Raw genomic sequence first — 15,910 nt, 5'->3', positions numbered from 1 at the left:
AAGTACTACCTCTTCCTACAAACCCTTGCCAAAGCTCTCACAGGCAGGTATTTCTCTGGTCATCAAGGCTGCAATAGCTTAAAAATACTATGTACATACCACTGAGAGGAAAAAGGGAGTAGTCTCCCATAAATCATACCATGTAGCTGATGCTAGCTGAAAGGAGAATGGGTATTTCAGCTCTGTTCTCTGCTTGACACTGAGCTGGCTGCTTTCCTTGCCACATGACAAAAGCAAGCAATGCTAATGTCCTGTTGCAGAAACAGAAAAAAATGAAGCATATATTGGGTAAGCTGCCACAGGCATCATCAGGACAGCAAAGAACCAGATTGAGGGTGTGTGGGGGGTGCTTCTTCCAGAAGCTTGTACCACCCCTCAGCCCATTTCAGGCTAGAGCTCTGTACCTATTACTCCTGACTAAACTAACATCTTAGCACACTAACACCAAAACAAGACTTCTCAGCCTCAGCCATATTCCCCAACCCAGCAGAATTCTCTACTGAAAGCCTGAGAGAGTGTCTTGTTCATGGTTAATGTCTTTTGCTTTGAAGCCAAAGCTATTATAGTTATTGAATAAAGTCTAATGATGTAACGGACCCTCTTGATTAAATGAGAAGATTATTTCCATGATCGGTAATAAAAGCAGAAGAGTACCACCCACAGTTTAAATAATATTGGTATTTCTGATAACTACCATAGTTTATAATTTTTCAATAGTTAAACAGCAAAACCTACAGCATTAGCCATATAGCAGCAGATTCCCAGGAAAGATTCATGTCATTAGACATAACACATAACTCATCTTTAACAGATAATTGATGCACGTTTGCCAAAATCTGTAAGAAAAAAAAAAAGCATCGATGTGATGGCACTGTATGTGCATTGGTACTATGGAAAGCAACAGGCTTCACTGCCTGAAAGACAGCAGCAGAGTAAGAACCAGAACAGAACTGCTCTTCTGTCACTGTCCTAGCATTATCTTCAGTTTTAACTACAGTAATGGCATTTAATCTCAATATCTCTGCCGTTGTTGCATCTCATGTACTGCTAGTCCCCAAATTCTATGTCAATCTGAAAATATTATTCCAGATTTTGAAATAAATCATCTTAAAAATCAAACCAGGTCACACACGTAAGCCTATAGGATTCTCTCACATCCACTTTATCCTTAAAACCCAAGTTTTGTATCAGAAACTTCTTCTTTATAGTATACAAGAAATGTCTAAATTTAACATTTTCTGTTTCTCCAGCCTATTTTGCCTTCCTCCTTGGAAGACTGTCCAGTCTGGATAGCTGTGAATGAAGATGGTATCAGCATACTGGATTATAACACTATGGTATGGTGAGGAACACTGTTTAAGGAAAATAACTCATCTCCCACAGAAAGACCTTCCCCTGAAACCACTTAAAGTCAGTAAAAGTTTGTCTTTAACTTCAGCTGGATCCAGAAGTTAATTTGTAGAAGTCAGAAATGAGGGAAGTGAGGGCTATGTTTTAACGCTACATAAACAAAGGAAAATTACAGCTACAGTGTAAGGTAAGGTTCCACGAAACTGCTATCTGTGCCTTTGATGGGCAGCAAACAACCACAGACATCTCGCAAAACCTCAGCGGTGTGTGCTTCACTACTACCACCTGGGATATAGCAAAGTGTGCACCATTGCTCTGAAGCAGCAGGGCATCAAGCAAGCTAGGAAAATCCTAGAAGTGCAATTCTCTTCTGAGATTTCTCTGCCAGCTGTTACCTCTACAGCCAATTACCTATTACTGCTGCAGAGCTGAAGTTCTTGCTCTAAATAGTAAATATATGAGTTTGAGGTGGCCATTTTTTCTTTTACAGAAATATGACTCTTTTCAACTGTCTGTTTTCTGCAGCACTTGAAGCTCTCTTATTCGTACTCTTCCGTGCTGACCTTTGGAGGCTGTCGAGATGACTTCATGATTGTAGTCAGTCAAATGAAAGAAAGGAGTTCTGGAAAAAACAGCACAGAAAAACTCCTTTTTGCAATGGCAATTCCAAAGGTAATTACAAAATGAACGATGAGCATCTTTGCAGCTGGCAGCATCACAGCTGGGCATGTTGTACAAGCACTGGGGACTGGTACTTCTGGCTGCTGCACAAGCTGTGTACATTCAAGAAATCTCTTGCAAGGTGGAACCTTTAATTGAATGACTTCTACCCAGCTCTTAAAGACATACCTTGAATTCAAAACTGAACAACTCCATGTGAGACAGAGCCATTTGCAAAAGTTATGCAGTCGATAGGTTCTAAAAATCAAAGGGCACTTTTCCCTCTAATTGACTTACAGTTAATCATTTTCTTTTTTTCCCCCTAGATTGTTGAAGCAACACTTCTTATTGCCAGCTATATTAACTACCGTTCAACAGCTTCACTTCTACCCTCTACACAACCCACCCGAAACGCAACACCTGCTAACAAGCTCTGGGAGACTGAAAGTCGGTGCTTTTTTCCTTCCAAGCCTCGAAGCACTAAGGGGCCCACCCTGCTCTGAGGGCTCATTCCAAATTACTTTGGAGATTTTTTTGTTTATGGATTTTTCTTTTGTTTCTTTTTTTTTTTTACACTACCATGTACTGACTTGCAGACTGCTATGATTTTGCCAGTTGTACACCTTATTTTAATGCAGGTTCTGATTCTTTTTCCTTAATAACAGACAAAGTTCCATAGTGTGGGTAGAGGCAGTGTCCTTTCTCCTCAAAAGTGTTGATCTTGGGGATTGTGCAGGAGTTTCTTTTCCATGCCACACTCCACCCAAGATGCCACGCCTCAGGTCCTTTCCCTGCACAGTGCTCCAGTCGCACCGCATCTCCTGCTCTTCCCTTGCACCCATTCTTCTTCCACCTCCTGCTGTTACAGCTTTGCTCACAAGCACATACAGTTTGCATTGATCCCTCCCATTTTCAGCTTTGCACCTGCTTTTAGATTGCTGCACCGCACCTTATGCTTGGAACCTCAGTCCAGCTCTTAAACTCCTCGTGACCTCTCTTCCTCATCACAGCCCCTTCCAATTATTCCCACTATTTCCAATAATCTTCTGCTTGCATCAGTCACTAACTTGTTCACTCTTCACCTGCATTAGACTGCAACCTCCGCAAGGCAGATTTGAGTGGTGTAGGCTTGAATTTGACTGCAGTGGGCTGAGCACACAGTCCTATTAAAAACAGGTGGTTCGGGATACTGTGGCATGTGGCATGAACCCTGTACAAGGATGCATCCTGCTGATGATTACCTGTATAAGGAGCTGCCTATCAATTCCTCATAAACTAGACACACGCTGAAAAATCTATTACCAGAGTGTAAAGATTAATAAGACATAGATGGCCAAGTAGTTTAGACATAACCATGTCTATGCTCTGGTTATCAACAGCTATCATATTATAGTTTTGACTGGTGTTTAAATTCACTCCTGCCACTCAGAACAACTATTAAGATAACTATTGTAGTTTCTGGAAAAAAAAAAAAAAAAGCTCTCTGTATTTATGCAACTGCTTAACATAACGAAGACAATTTATTTTTTCCTAAAGCTACATTGACTCCTCCCTGAAACTGATGCCAAAATTCAAAGACAGAAACTTTCCAAGTCCTTGCCCCAGACATGAAAGAAAGGAAGAAGCTGTTGAGAGGGATTAGGAACTAAACTGACAAAAAGACTTCTGATGCATGTCGAGGGTGATTTTAAGACCTGAAATAGGGAGTACAGAGTAAGAGATCAGTGGTACATAAGAATCTTTTCAACCTTAATTTTATAAAGGTGAAAAGCTGACATCTTTGCATGTTGAAGTCTCAGAACAATTGGGACTGGAACAGTGTCAAACGACGCCCTAGCTCCTGCAGAATGGATGTGTTTCGACAGCTGACGCTGTTCTATGCGTCAGATCTCTGCTGCAGGGCTGAATGTGTCACATGCTCCTCTAACATGCACGTCCAGACTCTTTCCCTTAATCACCGTTACAGATGCTTTGGGATGTGTTTGAAACTGCACATGATCTCAGACAAAGGAAGACAAGGCAAGCAAACCTTGCCATTTTATCTGTCCTTCGGCAACTGGAACAGACCTTCTCAAACCCGCTCTGCCCTTCTTACTTCACAGAAGCTGTTCCTTTAAAACTCCTGCTTCCTTCATGCTACCAGGTCAAGGAGGAGGTAGATAGCAAATAGACACTCAAATACTGTTCTTCAAATTTTCCAAAGGAGTGTTTTTTGATCTGTTTCAAAGGGACTTTGTGCTGATTGGGAAGCCTAATGGATTTTAAACAAAAGAAAAACAGCCATGCCTTTTGAGAACTCTAAATCTGGCTTGAGTTTGATTATTTTGATAAGTCTTCTACAAAGCTAAGGAAGAAGAACTGCCCTTTCAAAAGTACCATGTGCAACTTCATAATAATTATGCATTCATGGGCAACTTTCCCAAATTAAAACAGTGTGAATCCAACCATTATAAAGAATTCAGCAATAGCAAACCAAAGCTAGTCACGAATGAACAAACCAACCATACCAGTGTTTTTTAACTTCCTAGTACTTGCCACCAACCCTCAAATATCCAACTAATGCACGCAATGGAGCTGATACTGCAAGAAGTTTTTGTTTCAAGCTTATGGTGGGTACAAAGCCACAAATTAGAAGAACATGGGGCAGACAAAATCATTCTAAACAATCTCTTATCACCATATTAAAAAAAAAAAAGCGGTTTGTGGAAACAAGGACTTGAAACAGAAGATTATGTACACAGAGACCTATTTGCACATACTGTAATGTACCCACTTGTCATGAATTTAAGGACTATCACTTGAATTTACTGAAAGGGTAGAAGCTTTCTGAGCCAAAAATAATATTGCGAAGGTATTGTCTTAGTCTTCTTTTTCTCCTTAGATACTTCTAAGTGACAATAAATCCTCATAGAACAGTCAGTAGTTTATATTCTCATTTTCTCTCTATCTTAGTATAGATACACAAGTTTGAATAAAAAGAGCGTTCTTTCTCCTTACATAGTCACATACAACAAACAGTTCCTCCAGTATGTGGAGGTCTGTTTGGCAGCCTGCTTCTTATGTCCTGCCAGTAACAGAGCTGCCTCAGAATAAGCTGAGCTCAACTCATTGTCAATCTGTTCTGAGGATGCTCAAGGCATGAAAGCCTCCAGTTCACTGTTCAGAGGCTGTACTTACCTTGCGCTGCTAACATTCGCAGACCCAGGGACTTGTGTCAGGGCAAACAGGGAGAAGAGATGTTGAATAAGCAAGAGCTGTCATAAAATTCATTATTTTCTGCCATAATTGCACTTTAAATTTACAACCATGACATATGGAACTTTTTTTCTTCCTTTCTTACAAACATTCATTAATACTTGAGTATTTCAGGGACCACCCCACTCCAATGGATGCACGTATACCTCCTATTTATAGCTTACTTGACTTTAAAACAAACAAAAAAACCCTGTGTAGGTATCTATTTTGTATGATTCTTTGATAAATGGTTTTTATGATTATTGCTACAGTATAGAGTGAGATGACTGAAGGCTTTGTTTTCCTAACTGCTGTGTGTGTGTAAAAGACTGTCTTGGAGATACTGTGAGATTCCTGTTCTTAATAAAATGCAATTATCATGAATGAACTTGTATTTCTTCTCAGATTGAAATAAACTATCTTAAAAGCCAAAGTAGCCCAGATGTAAATAAATGTGGGCAAAACCTGTGTTTGGTATCCAGGCACATACCTGGTGCACACCTGCCATACTCCAAGTCCTTGGTTCTCTCTGTCCATCGTCTAACTGTCAGCTTTAGCAGATCAGTGAAGTGCACTCCTATGGGCATGGGATGTCCACTCCTTCCAGTGATGTTTAAAGCAATCTTCCAGACTTCCTTCTGTGATACAGCTCCACCTGCATTTCTTCAGTACTCACAGGACTTCATGGGATTTTTGCAGTGTAGGCAATGGTCCCAGCACACTCTTAGGTCCAAGACTTATCTCTCTTCTGACACCTTTTCCCCACAGCTCAGCAAATCTTCCTGCTGCTATAATGCTCTTTGAGGTTCTTGACCATTTCCCCCTTCCCCCCCATAAAGAAACACAACTTGCCCAAACCAGGCCCCTGAGCAGCTCTGTACCCAGCTCTAAGTATACCACAGGAGTGTTAGTCAAAGGACCTCTGCTGCAGTCACATTCCTGGGGCCTGCTGCTGCTGTTAAGAGCCAGTTTCTGCTCCTGCCCCAGCACCCAGCTTCCCCAGTTCTGCCAGGACTTGCAACCAGTTTGCATCAGGGTACAGCTTCACTAATTTCAGAGAGAGAGCACGCAGCCCACCCCCAACAACTTGTGTTACGGCAGAGCTGGACTTAAAATTATGGCAAACTCCATCATTTAAAACATTTGTGAGAAACAAACAAACAAAAAAATTAAGTAGCTAGACAGGGTTACCAAAAGCCAGTGATGCCTCCCAAAGCTGCTGCCTTTCACTTTGACAACCAAAATACTTCAGTGATAAGAGCTAACCTGTATCTTTAAAACTTCATGGCACAGTAAAAAAAATAAAAATAAAAAAATCACCTTATCTCTACAACACTACGTGATGATGCGTCACCACATTTTAATTCTACATTATGTACACACCTATAGCACAGCACTGTATGCAGATTAAGCACAAACCCAAGGCTCCTGCCAGGTTACATCACTAAGGAGTCGTAGGAAAAAAAAAAGGATAGAAGAATACCAGTTAAAAGTTACAGTAACTTTTAGATCATCAACTAAGAAGAATATTCCAACATTAAGTTAGTCTCAGTGAAGCTACTTTATTCACATAGTCATTATTATAATTCTCACCAACATATTTTCCTCATCATCTCAAAGCAATTGATACCCTGTTGGCTGAGGCTGGCAGGGCCCTTGGAGCCCACCTGGTCCAAGCCCTGCTCAGGCAGGGCCACCCAGAGCAGGGTGCCCAGGCCCACATCCAGGTGGCTTTTGGAGAGCTCCAAGGGACTCCAGCACCTCTCTGGGCAGCCTGTGCCAAGGCTCAGCCACCCACGCGATAAAAAAGTTCCTGATACTCAGACAGACCCTCCTGTGTTTCAGTTTGTTCCCATTGCCTCTTGTTCTGTCACAGAGCACCACTGAAAAAAGCCTGACTCCATCTTCTTTACACTCTCCCTTCAGACATATACACTTAAATACACTGATAGGATTCCCTCCCTGAGCCTTTTTCAGGCTGAACAGCCCCAGCTCTCGCAGCCTTTCCTCACACGCTCCAGCCCCATAACAATCATGGCCTTTCCTCGTCTCTCTCCAGTACGTCCACATACTGGGGGCCCGGCACTGGATGCAGCACCCCAGGCATGGCCTCACCAGTGCTGAGGAGAGGGCAGGGATGCCCTCCCGTGACCTGCTGGCAACACTCCTCCTCACGGAGCCCAGCACATTGTTAGCCTTTGTTTTTATGGCATGGGCACGTTGCTGGCTCCTGCTCACTCGGTGTCCATAAGGACCCCCAGGTCCTTTTCTACAAAGCTGCTTTCCGGCTGGTCAGCCCCCAGCACATACAGGGAGGAACGGCATCGGGTTATTCCTCCCCGGGTGCAGGACTTTGTACTTCCCTTTGTTGAACTACAGGAGGTTCCTGTGTGCCCATCTCTCCAGCCTGTCCAGGTCCCTCAGGTTGGCAGCACACACCTCTGACGTAACAGCCACTCCTCACAGCTGTGTGTCATGAGCAAACACCCTCAGCGCTTGTGGGTGCCTCCCGTCAGGTCCCATGGACTTACACGTGTCCAGGTTGCTTAAGTATTATCTAAACTTATCCTCTTCCACCAAGGGTAAGTCTTCCTTCTATCCCCTGATATCTGGGGCCTGGCATTCCTGAAGGCTGATCTTGCTAGTACAGACTGAGGTGAAGAAGGCATTCAGCACCCTTCTTTTCCATGTCCTGTGTTACCATGCCCCTGCGCCATTCAGCAGTGGGCCCACATTTCCTTGTTTTCTTTTTGTTACTCGTGTACTTATAGAAGGCCTTCTTGCTGTCTCTGACATTCCTAAATAGATTCAACTCCACATAGGCTTTGGCTTTCCTAACCACATCTCTGCATGCTCAGACGGTGTCTCTATATTCTTCCTAGGCCACCTGTCTGTCCCCGCTTCCACCGTCTGGTGTTTGAATTTTGCCGGGAGCAGTTGTTCATCCATGCAGGCCTCCTGGCATTTTTGCTTGACTTCCTGCTTGTTGGGATGGCGTGGACTATTCTTGTGCTTGGAGAAGGTGAGCCTTGAGCTTTCTTGGTCCCCTCTTCTCTCCAGGGTCCTATCCCATGGGACTCTTTCAAGCAGATCCCTGAAGAAACCACAGTATGCTCTCCTATGTTTATTTCCATAAACATAATTGAATGCAACAGTGTATTATAATTTTCTGTCATTTTCTTTCTGAAATTCCCCTGTTGATCAGGAAGTTACTGCGCTAGCCCACCCTTCAGTTTTGATATTCTAGACTGGTATATGCTTTTTTCAAAGAAAGGATTAAAAAATAAATAAAAAAGCCCGTACGTTTTTGTCAGTCTGTTCAAGGTTACATCACGTGTTTATCAGAATGCTCAGATCCATGGAAGTTTAAGTGTTTGATGCATATTCCTGCCTCCCCTTGCCATATTTATTTTCCAGAGAGTTCTGCTCACCTTTCTTCACAGCGGCCAATTTCAAGGTTCATTTGTGTGCCTGAGCTGACACCTCCTATAACAGCTCTGTGAGTCTGTGCAGACTATTACCTATAACGTCATTCTACTGCTGCACCACATTCTAAACCTCTAATTTAAAAAAGCCATGGGTCAGTGTTGCTTGCTTTGCATGCATCTGTCCAGGTCCCGCAGCAAGTTTTCCACCTTGATTATTTTTTATTACTTCATTTCACTTGATTGTGGAGCTTCTTTCCTCTGATCCAGGATTTCTTGACAACTTTTGTACACTTCCATCAAGCAGTCCAGACGTGGCTGGGAGCTCTAGAAATCACATCAAACAACAGAGAACAGGCTCTGAACTGGTTGTAAAACAGTGAGATTTGTCAGGCAGAGAAAAGAACGTGGAGACAGCTGACACAAAGCCACAGATCAGAAGCATGCATGTAGAAGGAAAGCAACAGCAAGGTATCTATAGTTGATTAGCTTTATCATCTCACATTAAATCAACAGAGAATAGATTTCCTTTTTACATGTTCATTCAGAATTCATCAAATTCCAGGAGGTGTTTGATGTAAGCCGTTGATAAAGAAATGCAAAGCCATTGCACAAGCCACACCTGCTCTGCGATAAAAAAAAGTGCCAGTCCCTGAAGCTGTCAGGTCAAAACATGCAGCACCATCCTTCAGTTAGCCTGAGTCTCTCACCAAATCAGAAATCACTTCCTTTCTCGACTCACAACATACAGTGACAGTATGGAAGGTAATCCACACCTTCTAACCCACTAACCTATCTACGAGGCTGTGCTCCCTCTAGAGACCTACAAAACAGTAGATTTCCACGTACTGATCCACCGCTCTAAAAGACCTCCGCCCTGAAAAATCTACCTTCAGGACAGGGAGCTTAGACACCTGGCCCTTGGCCTCTGCTAGTACTGTCAGCAAGAGGACAACTGAAGGTTAACTGAAAACATCAGTTCACACAAACAGGGGAATGGTGGTCAAAGTATAATGGTTTTTCATCACTTCTAACCTGGACCAGATTAAAACCAACAAAGAGGTGAAAGTTTCCCAGGCCCACAGTCCCTATGGTCCCATGACTTTTGAGCTCCCAAAACAGCACTAATGTGTAAAGTCCATCAAATGCCTCTCCTTGCAAGTGTTGCTTAAGAGAACAATAGGTCAACTCAGCACAGAAGTGCAGAAGTGCTCCTGGGCTCAGTGACACGGCAAATTGTACTTTTGAAGGCTGACATACCTTAGAGGAACAAAAACCCAAGAAAGGAGATGCGATAAAGTTACTAATTACCGCTCCTTCAAAACTAAGTAACGTGCTAACTTGCACTTTAAAGTGAGAATTACTGACAGGTAATGAACTGCAAACTGACTCTGCAGCTCTTTCTGTACCTCCTTTGCTGGTGGCATCAACTCTGCCAATATTAAGATACTGCCAGGGAAATAACACTGTTCAGAGTTGAGCTAGGAAGAAAACAAACAAACAAACAAAAACACTAATGCCAGGCAGTCCCTCTGGAGCTGAAAAGGAGCATGTATAATGAAAACCAGGTTCCTGACTGCAGCTGCCTGGAATTCACTGGTTGTAGGCTTCCAGCAAATCCGTTTTTCTCCCTTGGCTCTGTGTGAAATACTTCATTTATACTATCTATCATTAGGAAATGTCTTTACAATGGTGGGACTGAGTTAGCAGCACTAATCAATGGATCAGTCCATTTGCACCTGTAAGTATTTAGCTGAAGACTAACTGCATCCAGTCATAAGCTGGATGTGGACTACGAACTGATATTCATCAGCAGTGGGCGAATTAAGAAGGACAGGGAGGGCTATAAACACAACATCAGCAGTCTAAGATGTGAGGTACATCTGTACAGCTTACTGCCACTCAAGGATCAGGGGACTGTTGTGTTAGGCACACAGGCAGAAAGAAATTCCATCCCAAAAATGGGATTATGAACAGTCAGAACAGGTTAGCAAGAGAAGAGAAAGGGAAGACAAGGTAATGGTAAAGCAAACAAGTTATTATACATTAAGCAAATTGCTCACAGCTTGTACTGTGATCTTTGTCAATGAGTATGATAGGGGAAGTTATTGTAAACCAAGGAGGTTTTTACGAGATCTTTTGGCACAGAGAACTGAGAGAAAAATCAACTACAGCACAGTGCTACAGCTACGAAGGTAACACTGAGCAGGAGAGTGCATAAGAAGCCGTGCAAGTCCTCGGTACCCTATGTGAGCCAGACTTCTAGTTCATGCACGCTGCTGGTTAGGTTCAGAATTAGACAGCTCCCCGTTCTTTGCATGGAGAACAGCTCCCTGTTCTGTCCCTGGTACTTTGTTCTGTGAGACTTCTAATACCACAGGCTGCACACTGCTCTAAGACCCGCCAGTCGGGGAAAGGCAACTGCGATCGGCTACACGTAGTGGAACAAAGATACACGCAGACGTCTGGTACACACACAAGCCACAGAATTGGACTTCTCCGTTATTCAGTCACACTCACCTGAAAGAGTGGCACAACCTCGGATACTCCCTGAGGATCCTGAGGGTCCTTCAGGAGGATGCACAGGTAATAGATAACTTTTTGCTACAAGAGAAACAAAATAATTGAAGTTTGAAAATGTTACCAGAGTGCCTGGAGTTATCACAGAAAGAGGACCTATTTCAACTTATTAGGCTGAACGAAGTGTGCGAAATTTTCTAAAGATAAATTGGCAGAAACATCTGTGTTTCACGAGGGTAAATATTTTTGCTTCAAAATTATGTATGAAGAAGCTTGCAATCAGTCCCCTTCTCTTTTTTTCCTATTTGTGTTCAGCCTTATAAATATACGAATGGTTTTGCCCTACGAACTTCTCATTTTTATTTAAAAAAGTAGCAGTCAGATTTTCAGAAAACCCATCCCTTCTCCAAAACCATTCTTCTCCCAAATCTATTTGAGTCACTAAGTTCTAGATATTACAAAACATAAGAACAACAAAATATACAGGGCATTAAAAAAAAGAAAGCCACCACAGGATCTACACATTCCTGCTGACAATGCTTTTCTCTTACGCTTTTTTGATGCATACCATTTTGCTAATTATCTGTTTTGCCTTTCTAAGAAGTTACACAATGTTGGAACATGTTGAAGATTGTGGGGACTTAGTAAGAATTTGTTTTCATCTACAGCGACTTCACACACATTGGTGACAGTGTGAGTGACCTCAGTTCTTCATAACTGTGTTTGAACAAAACGATGATAGTGCAGCCCAGTAAAAAAAAAAAAAAAACATTAATTAAAGAAGTGAAATAAGTGCAAAGGCTTTTCTGCTCCCCTTACCTCTAAAGAGAAAGAAAAGGAGCTCAACATCACCTTTGTTTCCTTTTGCTAGAAAACTTTATATGGATCTATGCTAATCTCCAAGTGATCTTCCCAGACTGCACTTCCAAAAAGACAAGTCTCACTCAAATTAGGTGGAAAAACACTGATTTCAGAAAGTGCAAAGGAGAAAGAAACATAGCTAAAAATACTTTGGGGGAGAAATATCTCACTTTGGGCTGGCATATTTTTTTGCAAGTCAGGCATGATCTGATGTACTCTTATTCTTGTCTATCTTCTTATCTCCCTCTAGACTACTATAGAGTTAGGCATCAGCAGTTAGGCATCAGCATCAGTACAATATAATACAAAGAACTAAAATGACTAGCTCACTGCCAGTGGCATTATCTAAGGGATGGATCTGACTTGTTGAGGATACTTGCTTAAGTTTTCCTTTAAAGGCAGGAGAATATATGATAGAATAAAGAGAGAAATCTGAATCAAAGCTCCTGATGTCAGTAAAGTTATGGATGCTGCTGTGTTTAATTGTGCTGGTAAAACACTCTTGTGAAAAGTACACTTGATGTGAGTGTGCCCACAGATATACAAGAAACACTGATTACCATATGGATGGCTTCGTTGATAACCACATCCTTCACTCGACTCATCTCAATGAAGGTTGTGCTCTCTTTCCCTGAAGCATAGGATGAAGTCACCTGAATGCCAAGGGAGCCAATGACCAATAGGGATTCCTGGTCGATTTTCACAAAGTGCAGGTAGATGATCAGGCCGATCAGTGTGATGAATATAGCAGCAGAAAGCACCATACTATTCTGTAACACAAGCCAAGCAAAGACAGAGCTTTGGTCGTACAATTAATTGAACGTGGCTTTAGACAGAAAAACAAAAACAAAAAACAAACAAACAAACCAAAAAAAAAACACTGCACAGGAAAACATAATATTAAGGCTACATTTACAAAGCAGATTTTATGTAGGTGAGTCCGTTTATTCAAAAGGCTGGCTGCTTTATGCATAATGAGATTTACATCACCAAACATCAGTCTTCATAGAATGGTCTGAAAGAACTGGGAGCTGAAACTGAAATCAGCAAGAAGAAATTATTCCCTTGTAAAGCTAGCGGAAAAATCTTAACCCAAACCAATTATATAAAACAATGACAGCATATTACACAAACAGCTATAGAGACAACGTCACTGACAGAGAAACATTGTTAAATGTTTACTGGAACTAAGGATGGTGTCTCAGAGGGGAAGAAGAATCTTTTAGCAAAAAGCACTAGCCTAGGCCCACATAGGAGATCCAAGTTTTCTTCTAATATACTGTGAGTCTAAACTTGTTAAAACTTTGTCTCTCTTCCTGCCTTAAATACCAAGCCAGAGGATATCAGCTTTCTCTTGTCCTTTGTCTAAGGATAAATTGTCTTTTGCATGCTGTAGTCTTTGGACTGCTGTTTCATAAGGTAATACATAAGTTTAATACTATGTAAGTTTCATAAGTAAGTCATCTTTCATGAGTAGGTCAGCAACAGTAAGCCATCTGAAGACCTGGTAATAGATCCTATGGATCCTCAATCTGCAACCTATTTCTGGGACATGTTTGAGAGAGCTCAAGGCCACATACCTACAGACTGAAGTTGAAACTGACACTTCCTAAAGGACCAGAACTGCACAGCTCTACCACTCGAGCTACAAAGAAGCCACGGCCACATTCAAAGAGAAAGGATACAGGATTTCTCCCAAGGTTTGTCACCATGGAAAAAGGCAGTAATGTATCACTGGAATGGAAATCCACAGAGAAACAGACATTCAGATCTCCTTTCCTGGCAGAAAGCAACGACTGTAGCTGTATACGAGACACGTGAGCACATATAAAACCAAGGAGGAAGGTGGTGGTTGGTAACCTCTGGCTGGGATGTATATTTCTGGAACAAATAAGACTTGAAAACAGCTTCCAGTTAGAGACTAGTGAACCACCTCTTCGTATTAGAATCACTGCCACATGACTCAAGTCTCCATCCCTGCCTTCATTTCCTGGGGAAGATTACTGAGAAGTGCCATAGTGTTGGTCACAGTCAAGCTTTTTGAGTCAGGCTACTGAGTTTAACCGGGAGGTCTGCGCCTGGCAGTTGGCCCTTCTGTGCTAGTATGGGTCAAAGGTCAGGTACCGGAGCCAGCACTTGAGCGTTTCTCGGCTGCTTATGCAGTCTGTGCTGCCACGGTCTGACCGACAGCAGCGATAGGCGGGGGCGCAGCGCCCTTTGGCTCCCTCACCACAACCCCAGGCCGTCCAGCTGGCACTCGCTCGCCTCCCCCAGCACCTCCCCTCCTCTACCAAGCGAACACCCACCGGCGGGACGCGCGGGCCGCCGGGGGCCGCCCCTGGGGCTCGGGTGCGGCCGGCCTCGTACCTCGCTGAGCACGAAGATGCCGTAGGCCGCCAGCCAGACGGCGGAGGTGACGGCGCTGAGGGAGCGGAGCTGCAGGCGGGGCCGGCGCAGCGCCAGCTCCCGGCAGGAGGCGCTGTGCTGGCGGCGCCGCAGCGCCAGGGGCGCCCCCGAGGCCGAGCGGTACGGCCGCCCCTCCACGCCCGGGGGGCACCGAGGCGGCGGCCGGGAGCGGCCCCCCTCCATGCCGCGGTGCGTGCCCGCTTCCGCCGGGGCGGGAGGGGACGGGGAGAAGGGAAGGGGCGGGGAGAGGCGGCGGGGAGAGGCGGCGGGCAGCGCCCGGCCCCGCAGCGCCGCCAGCGGGCGCCTCGCCCGCACCTCGCGGCCCCTCCGGCCGTGCGCATCGCGGGTCGCGCTCGGCTCCTGTGCCAACCACCGCCGTGAAGCGGGCGCGGGCGTTCATCTATTGCCTTTAACGTTCCTACTGCATAAACGTTGCCCTGCCTGTTTTTGTCCGTGCCATCCTTATATACTGGCTTTTTTTTTTTTTTTTGTTCAGCGATGCTTTCTCAGGAGTTTAAAGCAGCGCTTTCTGGGTCCTTGCCATCTAAGCACATAAGGAATTGGAGGCTTGGCTTTGTATACAAAGACTTAAAGACTCCGCACGGTGCTCTCAGTGCTTTGCAGTTATACCTCAGGTGCTTTACCTGCCGCTGATGCGGAGATTTCCAAGCCGAACCACCTGTGCTGCCTTCTCTGCCCCAGGCTGCTTAGTGTGCCCGTAGCTCTCCTCACAGGTGTCCCTGGGGATGTTTAAGGAAAGGTTGGATGGGGTGTTGGGGAGATGGGTTAGTGGGTGGTGGTGGTAGGGGGGTGGTCGGACCAGATGACCTTGGAGGCCTTTTCCAGCCTTAACGATGCTGTGATTCAAGGCTCTGCACGCAGGGTGCCCTGGGGTCCGGGGGTGCTGTGCACAGACTCGGTCGCTCACCTTTCTGGGGGCAGCAAGGCCGCCGTGAGAGGGAGGGAGACACTGGGGGTGGTCGTTGGTCGGGCTGGGCAGGAGGAGGAGGAGGAGGTGAAGAAGGCCCTGCGGCTTGTCCTGCACCTTGCCAAGGGGAGGGCTGGGCCGGGGCTCCAAAGGGTGAGCTGAGGCAGCAGAGAAAAAACACCTGGCGGGCAAAGGGACTGCGGAGATGGGGGAGAAAAGGGTGAAAAACGCTTACATGGGAGGAGAAAAGAACGATGAAGCTGCGGTTTTTAAAGAGGGAATAAGCCCGTGAAGCGCAGGTGAGGCGGGCAGGCAGGGGCTGACGGGGCCGGGGCCGTGAGGGGAGGTGAGGGGCGGCGCGCGCGGCCGGGCGCTAACGGCCGCTAACGGCCGGCAGGGGCAGGGGCGGGGGGGGCGCGCGCCCCCTCACCTCAGGGCCGGCGGGGGGCGGGGGCGGAGCCGTTGGCCGCGGCCGCGCGGGGCCGGGGGGCGGGACACACCTCCGCGTGCGCGCGCCGCCGTTGGC

At 45.0% G+C, this 15,910-nt stretch overlaps 2 protein-coding genes across 4 annotated transcripts in view; one reads left to right on the top strand and one right to left on the bottom strand.

Annotated features, from left to right (window-relative positions):
- Positions 1 to 5,628, top strand: part of PLEKHH1 (pleckstrin homology, MyTH4 and FERM domain containing H1) — a 50,914-nt gene extending 45,286 nt beyond the window's left edge. For 2 of the 3 annotated variants that reach the window (XM_048064983.2, XM_066997696.1), the window contains exons 27-29: positions 1,251 to 1,337; positions 1,876 to 2,022; positions 2,337 to 5,628. In XM_048064983.2, the coding sequence (XP_047920940.1) occupies positions 1,251 to 1,337; positions 1,876 to 2,022; positions 2,337 to 2,513 (411 nt within the window). In that variant the 3' untranslated portion in view covers positions 2,514 to 5,628. Of the gene's footprint in view, positions 1 to 1,250; positions 1,343 to 1,875; positions 2,023 to 2,336 lie in introns of those variants that run through there. The other variant, XM_066997697.1, reaches the window with a different exon arrangement.
- Positions 5,629 to 6,786: 1,158 nt separating this feature from the next.
- PIGH (phosphatidylinositol glycan anchor biosynthesis class H) lies at positions 6,787 to 14,669 on the bottom strand. The gene is made up of 4 exons (XM_048065008.2): positions 14,418 to 14,669; positions 12,611 to 12,820; positions 11,190 to 11,273; positions 6,787 to 8,996 (listed from the first exon to the last, which is right to left on the bottom strand). The coding sequence occupies exons 1-4, from the start codon at positions 14,637 to 14,639 to the stop codon at positions 8,895 to 8,897; spliced, it is 618 nt and encodes a 205-aa protein (XP_047920965.1). The 5' UTR covers positions 14,640 to 14,669; the 3' UTR covers positions 6,787 to 8,894.
- Positions 14,670 to 15,910: the final 1,241 nt, after the last annotated feature.

Source organism: Anser cygnoides, chromosome 5 (assembly GCF_040182565.1).
Source record: "Anser cygnoides isolate HZ-2024a breed goose chromosome 5, Taihu_goose_T2T_genome, whole genome shotgun sequence".
Taxonomy (NCBI): domain Eukaryota; kingdom Metazoa; phylum Chordata; class Aves; order Anseriformes; family Anatidae; genus Anser; species Anser cygnoides.
Note: the sequence above shows the minus strand (reverse complement) of the source record. Positions and strands in the feature narration are given on the sequence as shown.

Bases quoted from the DNA above. Each gene is read 5' to 3' on its own strand.
- PIGH (XM_048065008.2), bottom strand. From the start codon at position 14,639: ATGGAGGGGGGCCGCTCCCGGCCGCCGCCTCGGTGCCCCCCGGGCGTG. The intron at 11,274-12,610 runs GTAATCAGTGTT...TTTCTCTTGTAG, and splicing joins TCAACGAAGCCATCCATATG to CAAAAAGTTATCTATTACCT. The intron at 8,997-11,189 runs GTGAGTGTGACT...TGTGATTTCTAG, and splicing joins AGGTTGTGCCACTCTTTCAG to AGCTCCCAGCCACGTCTGGA.